At 42.5% G+C, this 24,318-nt stretch overlaps 1 protein-coding gene across 2 annotated transcripts in view; it reads right to left on the reverse strand.

The window, feature by feature from the left end:
* SGPL1 (sphingosine-1-phosphate lyase 1) overlaps positions 1 to 24,318 on the reverse strand; it is a 52,889-nt gene that overhangs the window by 23,189 nt on the left and 5,382 nt on the right. For both annotated transcript variants that reach the window (XM_050959476.1, XM_050959475.1), the window contains exons 2-4: positions 10,684 to 10,849; positions 3,749 to 3,816; positions 1,709 to 1,856 (exon numbers count right to left, since the gene is read on the reverse strand). In XM_050959476.1, coding sequence (XP_050815433.1) covers positions 1,709 to 1,856; positions 3,749 to 3,816; positions 10,684 to 10,831 — 364 coding nt within the window. In that variant the 5' untranslated portion in view covers positions 10,832 to 10,849. The remainder of the gene's footprint in view (positions 1 to 1,708; positions 1,857 to 3,748; positions 3,817 to 10,683; positions 10,850 to 24,318) is intronic.

Consider the following 24,318-nt stretch of genomic DNA (forward strand, 5'->3'; position numbering starts at 1 on the left):
CTAATTGTTGCATCTTCAATATATGCGGTGTGTTGCCTTCTCCCCTAAAAAAGATTGCTTGAGCTTTGTATAAGCATAACAGAACCTTTGAGGGTGTCTGAGGAAAAAAGCATTTTGAAAATAGAAAATTGAGGACATAGAAAACAGATATAGAAAAAGAGGACACAGCAAGCTCTAGAAAAGTTTAGAGAATAGGAAAATAGTAAGATTGATTTTACTGAAGTTTTCCTACATGCAATATTGTTTATTTCAGATTTAGCAGTGCCAAACCATTTTGAGAAGAAAATCCCAACGCCAGGAATAGTACAATATTAGCCAGCCCTCCTAACCAGATTCTTTTGGAAGCTGTAATCCCCCACCTCCCTACATTTTCTGATTAGAACGTGGCAGATACGTTAACTAGAGTAGAGATTTCAGATGACAGAAGCAACTCAACAGCGAAGTTTCAGATGCTATCTACGTGGAACTAAGCCAAGAAAACACTATGGCACATAAACTACAAGTCACAGTGACAGAGATAAGCGAGAAATTCCATGTAAGCAATGTTTTGTACTTTGCTTGTTGCTTTACAAAACAAACAAACCATGGTTCTGGCAAAAGCTTAGCATTTGGTTAATTGCTCTAAAGCATATTCAGACCTGACTCCAAAATATTTTCCAAGCTACAAGTGTCAATCAAGAAGAAACTGTCTGGCTTTTCTGGGCCAAAGACTGCGTGTTAGGACACTGTACCAGTATAAAAAGAGACCTCACTATTTCAGTTGGGGCAGTTAAAGTGTTTTTCCCCCCACTGCATGCTCACTGATTTGCTGCGGTGGGGTTGCTCATTAGAGAAGGACTGCTGCAGCTGATTTATTTCCCTTAGGATTAGAGTTGGAGGAGAAGGGAAGAAAGTGCATTGATGCATCTGTTTTGGAAAAAAGCTCCCAAGAAGAATAGTGGTCAGACAACCAGGAGACTATCCTTTCCTCCTTACTGTGACAGACTGGTCAGTGAAACAGAATAAAGACTTTCCAATTACCTTTGTTACCATTACTCTCAAACCCAGATTGTCTGCATTATATATCACTACCATGATGGAACAGAATTACTTTTCCATTACCTTTAGCATTAGAACACTGGGCACCTGAGTTTTTTTATAGGATTCCTAAGTAATAATTAATAACTGTAGTTAACTAGAAACATGAGGACTGGTATTAGTCATTTACAGGACAGCATCAATTAACATTGGATGAACACCAAGAAAAATATTTAAGCTGAAACTATTTATAGCAGTCACCAGAGTCCATGTTACCTTATAGGTGTGTAAACATATAGCATATTAGGCCTATGAAGTAGACCTGCATACATAGGCGCCAACTCTGTGGGTTCTTAGGGGCTGAAGCACCCCTGGAAAAAACAGAGGGTGCTCACCCCCCCCCCGATCAGCTCCTCCCCCACCCTCTCAGCGCCTCCCACCTGCCGTGGATCAGCTGTTCAACAGCATGCAGAAGGCATTGGGGGGTGGGGGAAGGGAGATGAGGTGGAGCAAGGGTGGGACATGCTCAGGGGAGGGATTGGGAAGAGGAAGGGCAGGGATGGGTGATTGTGGGAAGGGGTGGAGAAGGGTGTGGCCCGGGGGGGGAGGGTCAAGCACACACACCCCCCCCAATTCAGAAAAACAGCGCCTCTGCCTGCATATATACACCAGTATATGCTCACTGTCATACCCATAGAGCTGTACTCCTTCATCTTCTCTAGTAGCACAGGTTGGCTCATGCCTTGCGCAGGCAATGCTTTGATATAACCCTTTCCATCATTTAGGAAGTGTAAACCAGAGGCTACATCATCCAAGGCCTTGTTAAACTGCTTCTGTATCTAAAAAGAAAATGAAATGAAATGCCTTCAACAATAGGCTGCACACATTTTATGGTACACAGAACATTCAGTGCTAATACCTGGAACAGTGAGCTCAACACTATGAACTGTGTTAACTTCTTAAACTGATACTGTCAAATACTGTGCACGCTCATTTCATCCTCTAATGCCTATTTAGAATCTTGAAAATAATTCTGTTTGTCAAATGTAGCAAAGCAAGACATTGGGCTCCCCTCCACCCCAGCCTTTTTATGGTGTTCAAGACCATGACAATATAAACAGCTGATTTTATACCAGTTACAGTTTCAAGATGGATTACTTTATGGACCATCTCGCTTCAGAAATCAGATATACGTTTAGAAACTCTGAAAAAATGTTGCCCAATAATGTAACACAATGAAAGAACACACAGATAAGATTAGGACACTTTCACTTCTCCCCCAATCTACAGTTTGAAGGCCCAGATCTGCCCTCACAGCAGCACAGATCTCTCTCCCAGAAGCATTATCTAATATAGCTGTTGAGATATCACCAGTAACAGAGACTTTTGAACATTGGAATACCTGGCCATCAAGGCCTCTTGTAAGCAACATGATAGGCTTGTGTGTCAGACTCTACTGATCAGTGGACGCACTAGGCAAATGAGACACTAAACCATTTCTTTGCAATGGGCCAACATCACAGTAGCACTATCCTGAAAACGTGGGTCATGTAAAAATAAGGAACAGTTGTAGGGAGCCCACGACTACTTTGCCAGTAAGCAAGGAACAGACATAAATGGAATATAATATTGAGTTATGAATTCATCTGCCACAGCTCACTGGTTATGACAACCAGGTCAAACGATGGAATGTATTGGTCAGGACATCAGCATGAGCACATCAACCCTTTTAAAAGGGGAGATACCTGTAGCTTATAAGAGCTGGATACGAGCTTTTAAAACTAGTTCCACGTATCAGTAATAATGCCAAGAGAAGATCTGGGAGAGAAAGCATTCTTTATCATGCTAAGCCAGTGTTTTTCAACCTGTAGTCCCCAGCCCCTTGAGGTTTTGCAGACTTTGTTTAAGATTTCCCAAAGAGGTCCACACCTCCATTCAAAAAAAAAAATGTTAGGGGTCTGCAAATGAAAAAAAAAGTTGAAAACCACTGTGCTAAACCATTCATCTGTTGCATCAAAAGACAAACTTAAGATAAACTTGGCCCCTGAATCCTTCATTTTATTTAGTCTATCTATTGTGACTGATGTCCTCAGGGCAGGGACTGTATCTCGTATGTCACCAAACAGTACTGTCATTACCAAACGCATTTTAAAAGAAGTTATATCCTTCCTGATGCTAAGAATTCATGACAATTGCTGAATCTTGCAGTAAATAGGTTTGTTTCAGTAAAAAACACTCCATTGTATTTCTTGTTTTAATGATTACATAGCTTCTGCTCTCTTAAGAGGAGAGTCCAAGCTATTCCTAACACAGATAGGAGTTTTAAACCAATCAAAGACAAGGAAAATAACCTCTTCATCTTGCATAACACAAGATTCACTTACCACATTCATGTGGAGGACACAAACAGAATGGCAAGTTAGGCAGAAAAATAATCCAGAGTAAACTCTGTAGCCTTCACCCACCACCTAAGGCTATTTTTAGAAAGCCTGGTAATATACAGAAAGGACCTGGGGAAACTCAGCCACTTGGTATTACTGGCAATGAAAATGTCATCTCCCTTTTCTGAGGCCAATACTGCTACAGAAAGATTACTTGGACTGTAAGCTCTTTGGGGCAGGGACTTCATGTTTATCCAGCGCCTAGCACAAAGGTCTCCTGGGCATTATTGCAATACAAATAGGACAGATAGAGTTGGCTGAATGTTAAGGAAAGCTGTTCAGATACTTACTATGGCGCCAACAAAAGGCAGTTTTCTTAGAGTTTTAAAGAACCATTTTTTACTTCGTGATGTTAAACCTGAGATAAACAAGAAACAAAAATCAAAATTGAGCAACTTGCTCTGAACTAATAAACCAAAAAAACCCCTAGAGTTTAGTATTGCTGATATATGGCAAGAATTCTTGGCTAAATGAAACAATGAAGAAGGGATTGAGGTGCAGAGATGTAACACACTGGAGAATGAAATTCAAACCTGACTCAGATTACATGCAAAGGTGATTTAAGAGCCTTGTTTAGTCATTAGTAGGCATTTGTCTAACTCACCATATATATATTCTTGCATTATTTGGCATTCTGGACAGGAAAGCTGTAAGAGGAATACCAAAGGTGAAATTCTGGCTCTATTAAAATCAATTGGAGTTTCTCTCTTGACTTCAGTGGAGTCATAATTTCACCTCGTGTCCAGCATGTCTTGGGTGAGACAGGAGGAGAACAAAACATGAATAGCACCAGCCTGCATCACCTGTCTGCAGAGTTCTAAATACGGGGGAGAGGGGCAGGGGAATGACCTCACTTCTGTGAGGACCACTATTCAGAAGAGAAGGAAGTAGATGCTAATTGAAAGCATTTTTCCATTTCATATGCAGAATATTATTGGCCAGTGATTGCACTCTGACAACACAATCTCTGCTTTTTGCTGCAAATGGTCACAGCAAGTGGCCAGGTACCAGGAGAATACTGGCCATGTATTCTGGTTAAACTACTATCTCCTTTTTGGTGTGGACAAAGTCACCTGATTTGTGCCACATATATCCAATTTTCCATCTGGATTATGTAGAAATCTCATTGAAATCCAGATTCTGCTTCTGACCTTTGCTGGAGAAGCAATGATAGGGTTAGCTATGCTCAATACCATCTTTGGAAAACAGTCTCTCGACAGCTATCAGGATTTAATCCAGCACAGGGATGCCACAGATCCTTCAGCCACCGAGAAGTGACTTAAGGTTAGATCAGAGGAATTAAAGACACCATACTTTACACACACTTAGGTAAACATTGGCAGCAACAGATAACACTTTCACAAAGAAACATTTGAAACTATCTTAAAATCTCGCTCTAGAGACTTCACAATCTTTATCTTTGGGATGGTCTACACGGGGGGAGGGGAGGGGAAAAAAAAATCGATCTAAGATACGCAACTTAGTTTGACTCACCTGGCCATCCTCACGGGGGCAAGTAGACTGCCGCGGCTCCCCCATCAACTCCGCTTACTCCTCCTACCTAGGTGGAGTATGGGCGTCGATTCGGGGATCGATTTATCGCTGTAATAACCTTAGTCCCAGATTTGGACCTTAGCGTCCAAAATATGGGGGTTAGCATGAAAACCTCCAAGCTTAGTTACCAGCTTGGACCTGGTACCTGCTGCCACCACCCAAAAAATTAGAGTGTTTTGGGGCACTCTGGTCCCTCTGAAAAACCTTCCCTGGGGACCCCAAGACCCAAGTCCCTTGAGTCTCACAACAAAGGGAAATAATCCTTTTTCCCTTTCCCCCTCCAGATGCTCCTGGAGAGATACACAGACACAAGCTCTGTGAATCCAAACAGAGTGAATCTCCCTCTCTGTTCCCAATCCTGGAAACAAAAAGTACTTTCCTCTTCACCCAGAGGGAATGCAAAATCAGGCTAGCCACTTCAACACACACAGATCTCCCCTGATTTCTTCCTCCCACCAATTCCCTGGTGAGTACAGACTCAATTTCCCTGCAGTAAAGAAAAACTCCAACAGGTCTTAAAAGAAAGCTTTATATAAAAAAGAAAGAAAAAATACAAATAGTCTCTCTGTATTAAGATGACACAATACAGGGCAATTTCTTAAAAGAATATTGAATAAACAGCCTTATTCAAAAAGAATACAAATCAAAGCACTCCAGCACTTATATTCATGCAAATACCAAAGAAAAGAAACCATATAACTTACTATCTGATCTCTTTGTCCTTACACTTGGAAACAGAAGACTAGAAAATAGAACTACTTCTCCAAAGCTCAGAGAAAGCAGGCAGCCAGAAAACAAAGACAAAGACACTCAAATCCCTCCACCCAAAGTTGAAAAAATCCGGTTTCCTGATTGGTCCTCTGGTCAGGTGCTTCAGGTGAAAGAGACATTAACCCTTAGCTATCTGTTTATGACACGCCCCCCAAATTGCAGACAGTGGGGAAGCTCACTGCCGGCGATTTCCTTCTAGAACTTGAAAATAAACAGATTAATACAACACATACACCTTTACATATACTCCTAAGTATATAACTAACAGACTTCTACATTTTAAGAACACTTTTTAACTACTGAATTCTGGGAAACTGTCACGGGAGAGTGCATCAGCAACTTTATTAGAAGCTCCTGTGATGTGTTGAATTTCAAAATCAAAATCTTGGAGAGCTAAACTCCAACGAAGAAGTTTCTTGTTGTTCCCCTTGGCAGTATGAAGCCACTTTAGTGCAGCATGGTCAGTTTGTAGTTGGAACCGCCGTCCCCAAACATATGGGCGTAGCTTTTCCAGGGCGTACACAATGGCATAGCATTCCTTTTCACTGACTGACCAGTGACTTTCCCTCTCAGACAGTTTCTTGCTGAGAAACACGACAGGATGGAAGTTGTGATTTGTTGCTTCCTGCATGAGCACTGCTCCTATACCACGCTCAGATGCATCCGTGGTTACTAGGAATGGCTTGTCAAAATCCGGGGCCCTGAGCACAGGGTCAGACATGAGCGTTGCCTTAAGTTGGGTAAAGGCCTTTTGACACTTATCAGTCCACTTAACTGCATTTGGCTGGGTCTTTTTGGTCAGGTCGGTCAGTGGGGCAGCGATTTGGCTGTAGTGTGGTACAAATCGCCTGTAGTATCCGGCCAAGCCTAAGAAGGATTGGACCTGCTTCTTGGACCGTGGGACAGGCCACTTTTGGATAGCATCCACCTTGGCCTGTAGGGGGTTTATGGTTTCTCGACCCACCTGGTGCCCCAGGTAAGTCACTCTGTTTTGGCCTATTTGACACTTTTTGGCCTTAACAGTTAGTCCTGCCTGCCTGATGCGCTCAAAGACCTTTTCCAGGTGTAGTAGGTGTTCGGGCCAGGAGTCTGAAAAAATGGCCACATCATCGAGGTAGGCAACTGCAAATTCTCCCAGTCCAGCTAGTAGACCATCTACCAGCCTCTGGAAGGTGGCGGGTGCATTTCGAAGGCCGAAAGGAAGGACATTGAATTCATACACCCCCGCATGGGTGACGAATGCTGACCTCTCCTTGGCAGGTTCATCTAGCGGTACTTGCCAGTACCCCTTGGTTAAGTGTATTGTAGAGATGAACTGGGCACGTCCCAACTTTTCCAATAGCACGACTTCTGCTTAACATGCAAGCCACAAACTGCCAGAGAGAGCAGAAAAAAAAATTTCTCTCTGGTTCCCTTTTAAAACCAACTGCTTCTCTCTGCTAAAAAGCCCTTAGCAGAGAAAAGAAAAATATAATATTTCTACTGGCTTCTGGGTTCTGTCTATCTCCCACCAGCTGCCACTCATGTAATAACCTTAGTCCCAGATTTGGACCTTAGCGTCCAAAATATGGGGGTTAGCATGAAAACCTCCAAGCTTAGTTACCAGCTTGGACCTGGTACCTGCTGCCACCACCCAAAAAATTAGAGTGTTTTGGGGCACTCTGGTCCCTCTGAAAAACCTTCCCTGGGGACCCCAAGACCCAAGTCCCTTGAGTCTCACAACAAAGGGAAATAATCCTTTTTCCCTTTCCCCCTCCAGATGCTCCTGGAGAGATACACAGACACAAGCTCTGTGAATCCAAACAGAGTGAATCTCCCTCCCTGTTCCCAATCCTGGAAACAAAAAGTACTTTCCTCTTCACCCAGAGGGAATGCAAAATCAGGCTAGCCACTTCAACACACACAGATCTCCCCTGATTTCTTCCTCCCACCAATTCCCTGGTGAGTACAGACTCAATTTCCCTGCAGTAAAGAAAAACTCCAACAGGTCTTAAAAGAAAGCTTTATATAAAAAAGAAAGAAAAAATACAAATAGTCTCTCTGTATTAAGATGACACAATACAGGGCAATTTCTTAAAAGAATATTGAATAAACAGCCTTATTCAAAAAGAATACAAATCAAAGCACTCCAGCACTTATATTCATGCAAATACCAAAGAAAAGAAACCATATAACTTACTATCTGATCTCTTTGTCCTTACACTTGGAAACAGAAGACTAGAAAATAGAACTACTTCTCCAAAGCTCAGAGAAAGCAGGCAGCCAGAAAACAAAGACAAAGACACTCAAATCCCTCCACCCAAAGTTGAAAAAATCCGGTTTCCTGATTGGTCCTCTGGTCAGGTGCTTCAGGTGAAAGAGACATTAACCCTTAGCTATCTGTTTATGACAATCGCGTCTTGTCTAGTTGCAATAAATTGATCCCCGATAGATCGATTACTACCCGCCGATCCGGTGGGTAATGTAGACGTGGCCTTTGATACTAGTAGGACTCCTTTACTTTGCTTCTTTTCTTCATACTATCTATCTTGCAATCTTGAGACACCAACAGGAGAATACAAACTCAGCTAACTTTAGCACTAATGTTCTGTAGTAAATACTTAATAGCTTAGACTTTGGAAAGAATTTGTATTACATGCATTGTTGATGATCTGCTGTTTGTTTGTTTTTTCCTAGGAATGCAAGTTTCTTCAATTTTTACTGTATACTTACATAACATTCAGGATGTTTAATCTAAGATTTCCCAACACTATGATAATATTTAAAAACAAATTATATTAAAAATAAACTCAGGTACTAGTACTGTTCTAGCTTGAAACTCAGAGCCAAGAAATCTTCTGCTTATTCCTGCTAAAAAGAGTGTTTTTAACTATTCAATGTACCTTTCCCTCCCCTGGGAAACTGTGGGAGAAGCATAAAATTAAACATCAAATTAATATGCTGTTACTCCTAATAACAGCCACTAAAAACTACTACATACTCCTATGGGACTCATAGGGCACTACGACCTCCTCTCTCAGATAGGTCCAGTGATCTTTATCACCACCTTGCCACAATAAAGAAAAATGCACGGCAATAGACCAAGAGAGCCCACTTAATTTTTACAGTTCAAACAAGGAAAAAGGCTCAGAAGAGATGAAAGCATGTGGGTATGTACCTTAAATAACTGACTCTCAGACAGTAAATGTGTATGATTAATGGAAAGGAAAGGCTGCCCCCTTCTTCAGCCCAAGATGTGTTCCGGACAATCCTCCACACCTGATGCTTTGCTATTGTGTCATGATTTCCCCATCATGAACCTCACCAGAGACACCTTTGAGTTCTGTGCTATTTCTGACTTTTGATCCACAGGCGTGACCAGCAAATGAGTGTTTAACCAGCAGTCCAATGGGAGGGGAGGAGCAGGGCAACTTTTCTGTATCACACTGGCACACTCTAGACTGTCTTCCACCACTCCCTAATACGGAATGGTTTAGCTACTGAAACTTTGCCACATCTTGACCTTAATATGATAACCAGAGATTTTACTGGTACATTCTGGGTTACGTCAGAAGCCTGTTTATAATGTTGTAATGCATGGCCAAAAAGGGTTAAACATCCTACAGGATGAAGAACTTACATTCAACCCTTAAAGACATATGGGGAGATAATGTTTGTGTTTTAATGTATTTCAATAAATATGGGTAGTGGTCAACAATGTAATCAACAGACCCTGTATGCTGTATTCTGATAATTCAGAGATCAAAAGAACATCCTAGCATTTAAATGAATTGTAAACATGGGAGATCACTGTACGCATCTCTTTGAAAGGTATAGCAAATCATCTGTGAATGGTGGAGAAACAGATCATTGTCTTATGTTAATCTGTGAGAATAATTAACAATGATTCTTAGGAAATGGGGGCCTACTGCTCCCCGAGGGACTCCAACTCTGTCAAAGAAGGCCTGAAATTGTATAAAAAATCCTTGGGTCCCAATCCTTTTTATCTCAGATCTGCTTAAGCTTCAGGGGAAGTTTGAGTTGCAAGACTGAGGTCCCAGTTCAGCTGGAAACACCTTGAATATAATATTGGACATTGGACTACAGACAGTCCTCGACTATATGAGGAACGGCACTTATGACATTTCTGAATTGACACCCTGATTCAACTTACGACAACTGGTTTCAACTTTACGACGCTTGGCCCCACAATGAAGTGCATTGTGGTTCCGAGTTACGACATTCTGATGTACGATGCAATTTTCAGGAACCCATTGTGCCGTAAAGTCCTAGGACTGCCCACATAACCTATGGACTAAATTTTAAAAGAACTCTGTGCAATTACAAAGCTCAACATCTCTGCTATGTATCTGAACCTCAAAAATTAGACTCATGTCTGTATGTATATTGATCTCTTAATCATACTCTCTCTCCTTCCCTTTTTAATAAATTTTAGTTTAGTTAATAATAATTAACTGTTAGCATGTATTTGGGTAAGATCTGGAATATTAATTAACCTGGGAGGTAATGTGTCTGATCCTTTGGGACTAGTAGAACCTTTTCTTTTATATGATGAAATAAGATTTTCAGAAATCGTCATAACATTTTACTTGGGTACCTGGATGGAGGCCTGAGACTGGGTCGCTTTAAGGGAACTGCGTTGTTGGTTTCTGAGCAACCAGTGAGGTAACAAAGAAGCTGTTTTGTGCTGGCTTAGTAAATTTAAGTATTGAAAATATCCACCAGTTTGGGGGATCGTCTGCCCCATTATTTGCAGGCCACTCCTAATTGAGCGACCTCGGCTGGCCCCCATGGAGATCTCACAGATGTAAAAACAGAAAAATATTTACATGAGAAATAACCCTGTCCCCACAAGTGCGTTAGAAAACCCGACTCCAGAGAGCCGTGCCAAGGTACTTACTCTCTGGTTGGAAGAGGATACCGTGCAGCCACACCACCACCAGAGTAGAAGCAAATGTCGAGCCAATCAGTTGCCAGGGTTCAATTCCAGCACACTGTCCATTCACAAAGCTCCTTGCTTTTTCTAAATACATGAGGATGATTTCCATATAAGGAACAAAGATGTCCTGAGGGGGAAAAGAAAAAAAAACCACACACACACACAACATATTAAAGAAGGTAAGCCCACCCCACACTTTTTCAAATCACTACAAACAAGGGCATTGAAGAGTTGTTCCTAAAATAGACAATAACTGCCTCCAAGTTAGGTAGAGCTCCTACTGAAAAGAAGGTATTCAATATTTACAGTGTTGCCAACTCTCAGGATTTCATCATGAGTCTCTTGATAATTGTTTTCCTTAAAGCCCCAGCTCCTAGAGTCTAGGGGATACATGATGATTTCAGCCTCCATTCTTAAAGAAAAAGTAAGTTTCCAGCCTTTGTGGCTAGGGAGAAAACTTCAAAACATGACCCTGGTGCATCCTAAGGCTCAAAAAGAAGGCAAATAAAAAACACTAAATCTATTATTTTTACATAATCTCATTATTTTAAAGCCCCTCTCATGATTTTAGAACATTTGGGGTTGGCAATACTGTGACATCCCACAAGCAGGACAGGCCGTCAGTTGTCATGAGTTGTGTTCCTGATTAGCATAGGAGCAGCAAGTGCTAGAATATGTACCGTATATACTTGTTCATAAACCGAATTTGTTTAGTAAAAATGGGAAGCACCAGAGAACAGGGTCGCTTATGACCAGGTATACAGAGGGAGAGATGGGACACAGCCCCTCCCCTCAACAGAGGGAGCAAGAAGAGGCAGCAGAGCCAGAAGGGAAGAGGTGAGGCCAGAGTCTCTTCACTTGTGGCCATGGTGCTCTGCCCCCAGCCTTCAAAGCAGCTGCAGCTCCGGGGCTGGCAGGCTGTGGCCGCGACGCTCAGCCCCGCCCCCCAGAGGAGGCTGTGGCCGCGCCGCCTGGCCCGGCGGAGCGCACTGCAGCCATGCCGCCCAGCCCAGCCCACTGAAACATGCTGCAACCACACCACCCGGTCTGGCCCACTGGCTGCGCTGCCCAGCCTGCCGGAGCAGCTCCAGCCAGGCCACAGAGATCCTCCCCAGCCCTCCCCAGATGGGGAGCATGAGGGAGGGGTCACAGGGTTACTCCTCTGACTCCCAGCTTCTCTCCCAAAAAAATTGTTCCCACCAGTTCCTCTCCTGGCCCATTCGGGTAAGCAGGTGGTGCACCAGGACACTTTGTTTACTTAGGCTTACCTCTGCTAGACACCACAGCTAGAGCCCAGCTCCCCGCTCAGGGAGCCAAGAAATTCTGGTGGATGCTCCTCTTCCCCCACTCCCATCCAGGAGCAGAGAGCCAACAGCCCAGAGGGGCGGCTGGGCCCCCACTGGGGAGCTGAAAGTCCTGGCTCCCAGGACCTCCCCCCGCATCCCCTTTCAGTGGGAGGAAGCGCTCCTGATAAGGATACACACCAACAGAAGAAGGGTGTGTATGGACATCAGCCACCGACTTAGGGAGTGTCTACACTACAGGCCTAAGTATTAACAAGGTGCTACACCAATGAGCTCACAATACTGAAAGACATCACTGTCAGTGGTAGGATGGCTACAGGCATACACAAAAATGCTACAAAGGCCTGCTCAGCACTGCCTCTGGTCCACTTTACCATAGCCAAGCAGGTCCGTGCTCTGCTCCGCAGCTCAGACTTGTTCTTTAACTCTTAACCTAATTCAAGTCATTATAAGCAACTGCATGCCAGGGTGTGGTACTTGCTGCAAAAACTCCAGTGCATTGTTACAGGACAGTATTTCCAGAGCTACACTTCCAGTTCTATTTTTATCAACTATTAATAGTTAATATTGATGCTGTTAACCTTACCTCACACAAGATTTTCTTCCATTTCTAAAACTAGTTGTCCATAATCGCTCTGCAATGAGGTAGCAAGTACTGGGAGGGAGAGGATTTTCCCCTGCTCCCCAACCATTTTCCTTTGGTTTACTACCTTTAAAAAGTAACTTCAGTACAGGAAGGAAAGATGATTCAGCCAGGAGAACCATGAGAAGGGGACAAAAAAAAACAAGGCAGGTGGAGACCAGGATAGGGAGGGAATGGATATGGAGTAAGTAATTCAAGCATTATTTATTAATTCTGAGCTTCTTGGATGGTAAAGTGTTGAGCATTTTTAATATGTCGACTGATAATATATTGGGCTTCCCTGTCCAAAAGTAATCAGCAAATTAGAATGCATCACTAATTTTAGAGTTTAATAGGATTAAACCAAACGGTATAAAAAAGAAAGATAAAGTCCACACTAATTCATTCCAATTGGCACTGGACTGTTTGTAAGTCAAAAGCAGCAAAGAATCCTGTGGCGCCTTATAGACTAACAGACGTTTTGGAGCATGAGCTTTCGTGGGTGAATACCCACTTCCTCAGATGCATGTAGTGGAAATTTCCAGGGGCAGGTATATATATGCTAGCAAGCAAGCTAGAGATAACGAGGTCAGTTCAATCAGGGAGGATGAGGCCCTGTTCTAGCAGTTGAGGTGTGAAAACCAAGAGAGGAGAAACTGGTTCTGTAGTTGGCAAGCCATTCACAGTCTTTGTTCAATCCTGAGCTGATGGTGTCAAATTTGCAGATGAACTGAAGCTCAGCAGTTTCTCTTTGAAGTCTGGTCCTGAAGTTTTTTTGCTGCAGGATGGTCACCTTAAGGTCTGCTATAGTGTGGCCAGGGAGGTTGAAGTGCTCTCTTACAGGTTTTGTATATTGCCATTCCTAATGTCTGATTTGTGTCCATTTATCCTTTTCCGTAGAGAGTGTCCAGTTTGGCCGATGTACATAGCAGAGGGGCATTGCTGGCATATGATGGCGTATATTACATTGGTGGATGTGCAGGTGAATGAACCAGTGATGGTGTGGCTGATCTGGTTAGGTCCTGTGATGGTGTCGCTGGTGTAGATATGTGGGCAGAGTTGACATCGAGGTTTGTTGCATGGATTGGTTCCTGAGCTAGAGTTATTATGGTGCGGTGTGCAGTTACTGATGAGAATACGTTTCAGGTTGGCAGGTTGTCTGTGGGCAAGGACTGGCCTGCCACCCAAGGCCTGTGAAAGTGTGGGATCATTGTCCAGGATGGGTTGTAGATCCTTGATGATGCGTTGGAGGGGTTTTAGCTGGGGGCTGTATGTGATGGCCAATGGAGTCCTGTTGGTTTCTTTCTTGGGTTTGTCTTGCTCCACTGGCCATCACATACAGCCCCCAGCTAAAACCCCTCCAACACATCATCAAGGATCTACAACCCATCCTGGACAATGATCCCACACTTTCACAGGCCTTGGGTGGCAGGCCAGTCCTTGCCCACAGACAACCTGCCAACCTGAAACGTATTCTCATCAGTAACTGCACACCGCACCATAATAACTCTAGCTCAGGAACCAATCCATGCAACAAACCTCGATGTCAACTCTGCCCACATATCTACACCAGCGACACCATCACAGGACCTAACCAGATCAGCCACACCATCACTGGTTCATTCACCTGCACATCCACCAATGTAATATACGCCATCATATGCCAGCAATGCCCCTCTGCTATGTACATCGGCCAAACTGGACACACTCTACGGAAAAGGATAAATGGACACAAATCAGACATTAGGAATGGCAATATACAAAAACCTGTAGGAGAGCACTTCAACCTCCCTGGCCACACTATAGCAGACCTTAAGGTGGCCATCCTGCAGCAAAAAAACTTCAGGACCAAACTTCAAAGAGAAACTGCTGAGCTTCAGTTCATCTGCAAATTTGACACCATCAGCTCAGGATTGAACAAAGACTGTGAATGGCTTGCCAACTACAGAACCAGTTTCTCCTCTCTTGGTTTTCACACCTCAACTGCTAGAACAGGGCCTCATCCTCCCTGATTGAACTGACCTCGTTATCTCTAGCTTGCTTGCTAGCATATATATACCTGCCCCTGGAAATTTCCACTATATCCATCTGAGGAAGTGGGTATTCACCCACGAAAGCTCATGCTCCAAAACGTCTGTTAGTCTATAAGGTGCCACAGGATTCTTTGCTGCTTTTACAGATCCAGACTAACACGGCTACCCCTCTGATGTTTGTAAGTCAGTGTAGCAATGCTATTTTCAACCTTACCATAGTTCTACACCCTGTTTCCTAGCAGAAATGCTAGCTAAATAGACTGATCCATACAGCCCTTTTAACCCTGCACTCTGCAACACTTGGCATGTCCCATATGTTTCACACTTTCCTCTGAGCAGAGCATACAAGGAAGCATGTTTGCACAGGCCCTAGGCAACGATTCTGTGTGTCTTCCATTCTGTCTTTTATGCAACAACTAAGGTTAAGATTGTGTCATGGTTATTTTTAGTAAAAGTCAGAGACAGGCTGCAGGCAATAGACAAAAATTCACAGGAGGCCCTGACTTATCTGTGACTTGACTAAAAAATAACTCGGGCTGGGGGGGAGGGGTGGACGACACAGGGTTCGGGGGGAGGAATGACAGCTGGAGTCCCATCGCCATGCAGGAGTGGCAGGGCACAGCCCTCACTCCAGCAGCCTCAGCCACCCACGCGCCAGGGGCACATGGCCCTGACCTCAGCCCCAGAGCGAAGGGGAGGTGCATAGCTCCAGCCCCAGGTCCAATTGCTGACAGCCAAAGAAGTTACAAATGTCTGGTAAAGTCACAGAATCCATGACTGCCACAATCTCCATGACTAAATCGTATCCTTAGCAATAAGTCAAGTTCTACTTTTACTGAGGGTCAAAGTTCAGATACAACTGTACCATTTGCTAGTTTCTGGACACTAGTACAGAGATGCAGTGATTAAATCCTGCACACCACAGTCCTCTGCCTGAATACAAGAAATAACAATCCCCTCCTTTGTAATCTTGTTCACAGACTGGTTGCATTTTTTTTTTTTGCTTCTTCTTCCTCCAGCAACACTGGAACTACTGACCATATGTGCTTAAAGGGAATATATTTCTAGCTTTACAAAAGTCAACCGACCACCTTCTCCTCCATAACCCACTCTCCAGGCTGGGTAAGCTTAGTGACCCGGACAGAATTTAAATTAATCTTTATATAACTACAGAACCTTGTGGAAAAAACAAAAACCCATTCTATCCGGATTTGCATGTTCTGGGAGCAACACAAGAGGCTTTATATTTGAGGGTGTGAGTCAGTCAGCTTCTGTGATGATTTTATGCCTTAAAAACTCCAAGTCACTCAAAACTCATGAGCACACTGATATGTTCTTATGTTTCTAATTGCCTGAAACAGTCCCCTAAAGGAGAAATTCACCATGAGATCATTTATTCCCTGCCTTCCAGAAAAAATGATCCAAATATTTGATAAAACATTCAATTATTTACATCATTAGGACTTGCAATATTCACTTTTTTTTTTTTTAAACGTAAAGGCATTCAGAAGCCTGGGCAATTGAAAAGCTTTTATCAATAAAGATGAGGAAGACATCCTGATGATCCTGCTTTTTAAAGTCCATTAGTTGGCTGGGTTCATTCCAGGTGTAGCACTCATGCCATCACAAACATACTAATATTAACAACTGTTACCGTCTTCCACCTCAAAGGGAATTACATTCAGACAGCACAGTAAAAATCCATCAAAAGAAAAATCATACATCTGAGCCAAAGCTAACCAGATTGGACATCACAGTTGTGCAAGAGAAGTATTTTCCTGGCAATGAAGTTTAAAACTTCAGTAGGTCCCTGTGCACCAGATTAACAGGCCATACAGGTGATAATGTGGAGAACCTTGCTCTGCGCTGCCACAGCGAATACTAGAATGTAGGTTCCCATGGGTATCAAAATGACAGCATTTACCAACATTAAATTCACTTATAGGAAGAACTAAAAATCTGTCTCAAGGAAACAGGATTCCCCCCAGTAGGATCAATAAAATTGTTTGAGGACTAAGACTAGCTTTTTAAGGAAGTATAGATATTTTTTTAAGTACCAAGAGAAATTCTGTGCTCATTACATCATTAAGGGTATGTTTAGATCCACTTCTAGAGTCCAAATTGTGTATTTTACAGATACCCACATCTCAAAGTATGTTCCAGTATGATAGAATGACAATTTCAGCATTTGGGAGGCACATTTTCTGGCTTAGCATACACAGAATACTTAAGTCATCTCATCTTAGTGCCCATTTATAATTCCTATAATCATCTCAAAATACTGAATAATTTTTCTTCAAAACACTGAAAAACAGGAACTGAATAATATTTTCTGATGTTTCAATAGACATTAAGGCTAACACAGACTTTAGATAAAAATGAATGCAAGCTAACTAATGAATGTTGTCTGAAGTAGTTTTTTGTTAGACATTATGGCCTAACTTGATTATGTTACCATGTGTAATACCTAGGACTTTGTTCATACTTTATTTGGTTGGTGTGCTATTATTTTTCAGTTCAATGTCATTGGGCTCCTTGGGGTTAAATGAAAGACAGCAAATGTAGAAATAGTTTTGGTCATGACAGTTTAAAAAGTTTAAACTGTGTTTACAAACTAGCCTGTTTTGAACTATGATGTATTCTTCACACGTGACAGGCATGAAAATGCTACTCACCTGTCAACTTGTAAACTCCAGTTTAAATGCTCAGAGTGTAGTTTTCAAGTAGGAAAGCCTTGTTTACACATCAAGCTATCTGTTGCTGCCAATGAGTGTCAGCAGCAAACAGAGCTGGATCAATGTTGAAGACAGTGTAGTGCAGTCGCAGTATCATAGCCAATGAAGTTAATCTGAGGTGTGATTCGAAAATTTCATGAACTGTGGCTAAATAATATTCACTTATTTTTCAAGCTTATATATTATCTGATCAGACATTTCTTATGTTTGAGTATTAAGATTTAAGTTGATCATGTTCCTCTTATTGTCTCACTTTAACAAACCTTGCTTTTTAGACAGATATTGTATCAGATGTGACTACTCAGAGTAAGAATTTAAAACATATACTGGCCTAAATATTGACCCTACTAGCTAGGTGACCTCTATTTACAGCTAAAAAAATAAGTCCAGGTCTGCATTACAAGTTTTTGTCATCACACCTGTGTTGGTCGAGGGTGTGATTAACTGACCAGCTGTGCCAGCAAAAGCCCAAGAGTTTAGCCACAACCTATACTGGCAAAACTGCAGTTATGGCTGATTTTGCCCTGGGAAGGCCTGGAATAAGCAATGCTGGCAAAAGATGTAAGCAGCATTCATAGTAGGAATGCTCTGCCAGTACAATATACCAGTGACGTGTTGCTAGTGAAGACCTGACGTCACCAGGTTTTCAGAGTCTCTGCCTCAGACAGCCAGAACTTAAGAGTATAAAACTAGAATAATTATTGTTCAATGCTGTCTGCTATTCCAAAGGGAGCTGCATATGTTATATCGAATTATGCCTGAGTAACAACTATATTCCTAAAAAAAAAAAAAAAAAAAAAAGAACAGGAGTACTTGTGGCACAGAATCACAGATTATTAGGGTTGGAAGGGACCTCACGAGATCATCTAGTCCAACACCCTGCTCAAAGCAGGACCAATCCCCACTTCCCTAAATGGCCCCCTCAAGGATTGAACTCACAACCCTGGTTTAGCAGGCCAATGCTCAAACCACTGAGCTATCCCTCCCCCCATAGAGACTAACAAATTTATTTGAGCATAAGCTTTAGTGGGCTACAGCCCACTTCATCGGATGCATAGACTGGAACATACAGCACAAAGATATTTATACACACAGAGAATATGAAAAGGTGTACGTAGCCATACCAACTGTAAGAGGCCAATCAACTGAGATGAGCTATCATCAGCAGGAGAAAAAAAAACCAAACCTTTGAAGTGATAATCAAGATGACCCATGGAAGGTGTGAGGATACTTAACATGGGGAAATAGATTCAATTAGTGTAATGGCCCAACCATTCCCAGTCTCTGTTCAAACCTAAGTTAATTGTATCTAATTTGCATATTAATTCAAGGAATGCCTACCCGAGGTCTTTAATGAAATTAAGCAATATCTTAAATATATAAAAAATAATAGTTAAACACTTGTTAGTCTGCTGAAGAAGTATTATTCTAATTCTGGAGCTACATGTTGTAGGTAGAACTGGTATGTTAGGCCCCAGCTCCTCAGGAATGAAGCGACTTTGATAGGAAAAGCATGCCCACTTCATGCATGTGTGCCATCTAACTCTGAACAGTGTGTCATATGACTGGAGAATAGCTAACACTGTGACTATATTTAAGATATTTAGAATACATTGTGAGGGAAAGAATAATTAAATTCATAGAAGTAAATGGTAAAGGGGGATGCAATGCAACATGGGTTTGCAAAAGATAAATCAGGTTATTCTGGCATGATCTCTTTCTTTACTAGGACTATAACAGCGTTTAAAAGAGAACTGGATAAATTCATGGTCCATAAATGGCTATTAGCCAGGATGGGTAAGGAATGGTGTTCCTAGCCTCTGTTTGTCAGAGGATGGAGATGGATGGCAGGAGAGAGATTGCTTGATCATTGCCTGTTAGGTTCACTCCCTCTGGGGCACCTGGCATTGGCCACTGTCGGTAGACAGATACTGGGCTAGATGGACCTTTGGTCTGACCCACTACAGCCGTTCTTATGTTCTTTGAGAAAACAACTGATTTTTTAGATAATGAAAATGCAATAGATTAATATCCTTGGACTTCAGTACAGCATTTGATGTGGCGCCACATAGGAAATTAATAGATAAATTAGGAAAGATGGGGATCAGTACAAGATGTGTAAGATGTGTAAGGGAAGAAGGCAACAGGTTGTGCTGAAAGGAGAAGCATCTGTCTTGGGAACAATCTTATTCAATATTTTTATTGTGACTTTGGTATAAAAAGTAGGTGTGCACTAGTAAAGTTTGCTGATTATACTAAGCTGGGAGACATCATCAATACAAAGACAGATTGGAATGTCATACATGAAGATGGGGATGACCTTGAAGACTATGGTGACAGACATGGGATGAAATTCAATAGTACAAACTGCAAGAACATGCACTTTGGATCTAATAAGAATTTTTGCTACAAGCTAGGGACTAATCAGTTGGAAGCATCAGAGGAGGAGAGAGAACTGGTTGTGTCGGTCTATCAGGATTACTATGAGCCACTAACATGATGCAGCTGTGAAAAAGGAAAATGTGATCCTTGGATGTGTCAGGCGTGGCATTTCCAATAAAGATAGAGAAGTATTAACGCTATTATACAAAGCACTGGTAAGCTCTCACTTGGAATGCTGTGTACAAGAAAGATGAAATTAAACAGGTGCAGAGAACAACTGCTAGGATGATCAGGAGAATGGAGGAAGCTGGAAGAGCTTGGCTTGTTTAGTCTTGCAAAAAGAAGGCTGAGAAGGGATAGGATTGCTCTTTATAAATACATCGGGGGTAAACACCAGGGAGCAGGAAGAACTATTTACATTAATGGAGAATGCTGGCACAAGAACAAATGGATATAAACTGGCCATGAATACATTCAGGCTGGAAATTAGAAGGTGGTTTCTAACCATCAGGGGAGAGAGATTCTTGAACAGCCTCCCAATAGAAATTGGGGGCAAACACTTTAATTAATTTTGAGAGAGAGAGCTGGACACATTTTTGAGTGCAACTCTATGACAGGGCTGTTCATGATGGTAGGGGGCAGGGCTCAACAACCCTGGTCACTTTCAGTTTATGTTACTAAAACTCACGCTTCAAGGTTCCAACTGGCCACCAGCAGGGATCAGGAGGGATTTTTCCTGTACCCACCAATGGATTCTCAGAGGGATGTTTTTGGTTTTTTAAGTCTCTTTCCTCTGAAGCATCAGAAGATTGCCACAGCTGCAGACGGAACATTCAGGGGGTGGGCCAGGGCTCTGAGGTGACAGTGAGCATTCCCTCAGGTGCTTGGTTGGCTAGTTCCTGCTCAAATGCTCAGGGTCCAATTGATCACCATAGGTGGGGCTGGGAAGGAATTTTCCCCTAGGTCAAACTGACAGTGACTTTGGGAAATATTTCACCTTCACCTGCAGCACCTTGGTACAGATATCTTGCCAGAATTATCTGGGTATTTCTCACACTCGTTTCGCTGCCATTATGCAAGACTCAGGCCCTGGTGCTCCTCGGTCTCTCCTGTTCTCTGCCTGTGGTACATAATAGTCTAGTCTCCTGTGCACTGTAATATCTTGGTCTTGATTGCTGGGTTTGGCGCAAGGGTAGATAACGTCTGGCCCATCGGAACTTTTAATCTGGCCCTCGAGCTCCTGCTGGGGACTGGGGTCGGGTGCTTTCTGTGTGGCTCCCGAAAGAAGTGGGATGTAGCCCCACCCCCACCCCAGAGCCTGCTCCCCCAGCTCGAGCTCTCACCCTCCCCCCAGACCCCAACCCCCAATTTCATGAGCATTCATGGCCTACCATGCAATTTCTATACCCAGATGTGGCCCTCCAGACTAAAAGTTTAAACCAGGGGTGGGCAGTGTGTGGGTGCTGGATGTATTGGTGGCCTGTGATATATAGAGGAGGTCAACCTAGGTGATCTGGTGGTCTCTTCTGGTCTTAGATTTTATGACCGACACTTATTCAGTTACGTGAATGTTAAATTTATTCCCAAAATTACTACACTGAAATAAATATAAAAAGCTATCATTTAGAAAGAAAAACTTCTTTGCCAGATTACCTTTAGCCCACCACAGAATTTAAAGGTACAGAAGCTGAAAGAACCCCCATATATACCAACCACTCCAGCAAATCAGGATGACTGGCTATGCAAGGCCATTATAGGTCAAGCACAAAAATATATGGAGGCAGAATAAACAGAGCAGTAAGTAAGAATAAAACAGATCGAAGTTCCACTTTACAAAGAAAAAACAATATCATTAAAAGCGAGACAGGGGCCAACTTTAAGCATGTCCTAAAGAATGTGTAATTATATGAAGTGCCCAAGGGAACCCAAGAGCAAGACAAAGATAAGTAAAGGCTAAGATTTCACAAGCAAAACCAAAGATTTTGATCAAAAAGTCAAACCCCAGAAACCTGTCAGCCCTTACAGTTTTCCCAGATAGAAAGCTGACAAGAGACTAAATTCTGACCACCTTAGATAAACAAGAATTATACTCCAATTGCAGAGTGACAGCATTTACTCTGAATTATCAGCAAATTGCTGTGTATGCTAATTTACTAAAATAAACTGCATTTTCAAAAACATACATTTCTCAGAGGTAAAGTTTTCAAGAGCACCTAAAGGACAGAGCCCAAGTTACTTATGAAAATGGACTCAGCTTCATTTTGAAAGGCAATGATTTTCTAGGTGGCACATCCTCTCTCAACAGACTTGGTAATATTTAGAAGTGCCTAATTCACTTTTGAAAAAGGCACATAGGTGCCAAAGCCACTTAGGCAGTTCTGAAAATTTTACCCCATTTTATGAAATAAGAATTTCATTGCTCTCTTACAAACAACAACAACAAAACCCAAGACACTACAAATCATGCCAGCTGTCAATAGGCCAGGCCATATGCTGTTCTCAGAAAAACACCCAATTTTGAGAAGACTTAATTTCAGTTTCTCCACTCCACAGACTTCACTATAAAACTGAAGAAAACACAAAAGTGTTTCTTATAGTTCTTTGAGAGAGCCCATTTGACAGAAAGACCATGAGAGCATTTATTCTATAGAAAGAGCAGCTAGGCCATTAAATACCCTAGAACAAAACTGCAATTTAAAAAAAAAAAAAGTTTCTTTAATCTCTTAAGAGAAGAGGAAAGAATTAAAATATTTTGAGTATGCCATTATTTACAAAGAGATGGCGAAACACAGATAAGAATTCAGAGACATTATGTTGTTGAAGTTTTTTTATTAAGTTTCCTAATTTAGTCTTACTTCCAAAATGGGCTCTGCAGTATGAGGAAGAGGGAGACGTCTATGCTGGTTTCATTAGGTTCTGCAGCACTTCGACAATTTAAAAGATTTTTCTAAGGAACAAAATAATCCTGTGAGAATCACTGCTTTCACTCTGTAATGGCTGAAATAACCAAGGCATTGTCTACACGAGTTGTCAACAAAATTTATGTTGATCAAAAAGTGCCATAATTACATCCCTATTGTATGTTCACACTATGCTCCCTCTGTGGCCAGAGTGCAACTACAGTCGGTGCTCTAGCATCGGCAATAAGACCAGTGCTCTGTGGGTAGCTATTCCACATGTGAGAAGGCAGAATGAATCACAGCGCATCATAGGTACAGGCTCAACATCCCATGATGCATTATTTTCTGTCCTCACATTCCATGGATTTCCAACTGCTTTTCACATTTTTAAACAGCCCCTGTTTACTGTGCACCCACCATCTCTGTGCGAAAGGATGGATCCTGCACTGCTCTCTACTGTTGTGGTAACCGTTAACACATTGCACACGGTCATGCGGTACATCATGAGCTCCCAATATGAACAGGAATCAGAGTTGCCTGATTGTTGTATGCCATAGAAAGAAACAACACCAGATTACTTTTGGCATTCATGGAGCACCTGCACACAATGAAACATTGTTTTGGGGCTCAAGAAACAAGCACAGGGTGTTGGGATTGCATCATTATGCAGGTCTGGGATGACAAGCAGTGGCTACAGAACTTTCAGATGAGGAAAGTCACCTCACTGGAACAATGTGTGGAGCTCGCCCCAGCCCTGCGGTGCAAGGACACCAAAATGAAAGCAGCCCTCTAGGTGAAGAAGCACGTAGCGATTGCAGCGTGGAAGCATGCAACTCCAGATTGCTACCAGTGAGTTGCGAGTCAGTTTGAAGTTGAGAAGTCGAGTGTTGGGGCTGCGTTAATCCAAGCGTGCAAGGCCATTAATTGCATCCCGCTACAAAGGAATGTGCGTGAAATAGTGGATGACTTTGCGGAAATAGAATTCCCTAACTGCAGTGGGGTGATAGATGGAACACATATTCCAATTCTGGCTCTGGACCGTCTTGCGATGGAGTACATCAATAGAAAGGGTATTTCTCCAGGGTACTGCAGGTGCTTGTTGATCACCAGGGGCATTTCACTGGGGTGGTCCAAGAAGGTGCATGACACATACATTTTCAGGAACACTGGCCTGTACAGAAAATCGTAAGCATGGACTTTTTTTTCCAGATCAGAAGAGTCCAGTGAGGGATACTGAAATGCCAAGTGAACTTGGGAGACCCCTTACTCCCATGGCTCATGAAGCCTTACACAGGAAACCTGGAAAGCAGCAAGGAGCACTTCAACAATAGGCTGAGTAGGTGCAGAATGACCATGGAATGAGCGTTTGGCAGATTAGAAGCGTGCTAGCGCTGCCTTTATGGCAGATTAGATCTAAATGAGGAAAATATTCCCATGGACACAGGAGCCTGCTGCTTGCTCCATAATCTTTTGAGGCTAAGAGAAAACTTGCCCCAGGAGTGGAGCACTGAGGCAGGTCCCCTGGCTGCTGATTTTGAGCAGCCTATACAGGGGCTATTAGAGGGGTGCAACAGGGTGGGAGGGGGCAATTCAAATCAGGGAGGCTTTGAGGCAACATTT

This window comes from Gopherus flavomarginatus, chromosome 6 (assembly GCF_025201925.1).
Source record: "Gopherus flavomarginatus isolate rGopFla2 chromosome 6, rGopFla2.mat.asm, whole genome shotgun sequence".
NCBI classification, from domain to species: domain Eukaryota; kingdom Metazoa; phylum Chordata; order Testudines; family Testudinidae; genus Gopherus; species Gopherus flavomarginatus.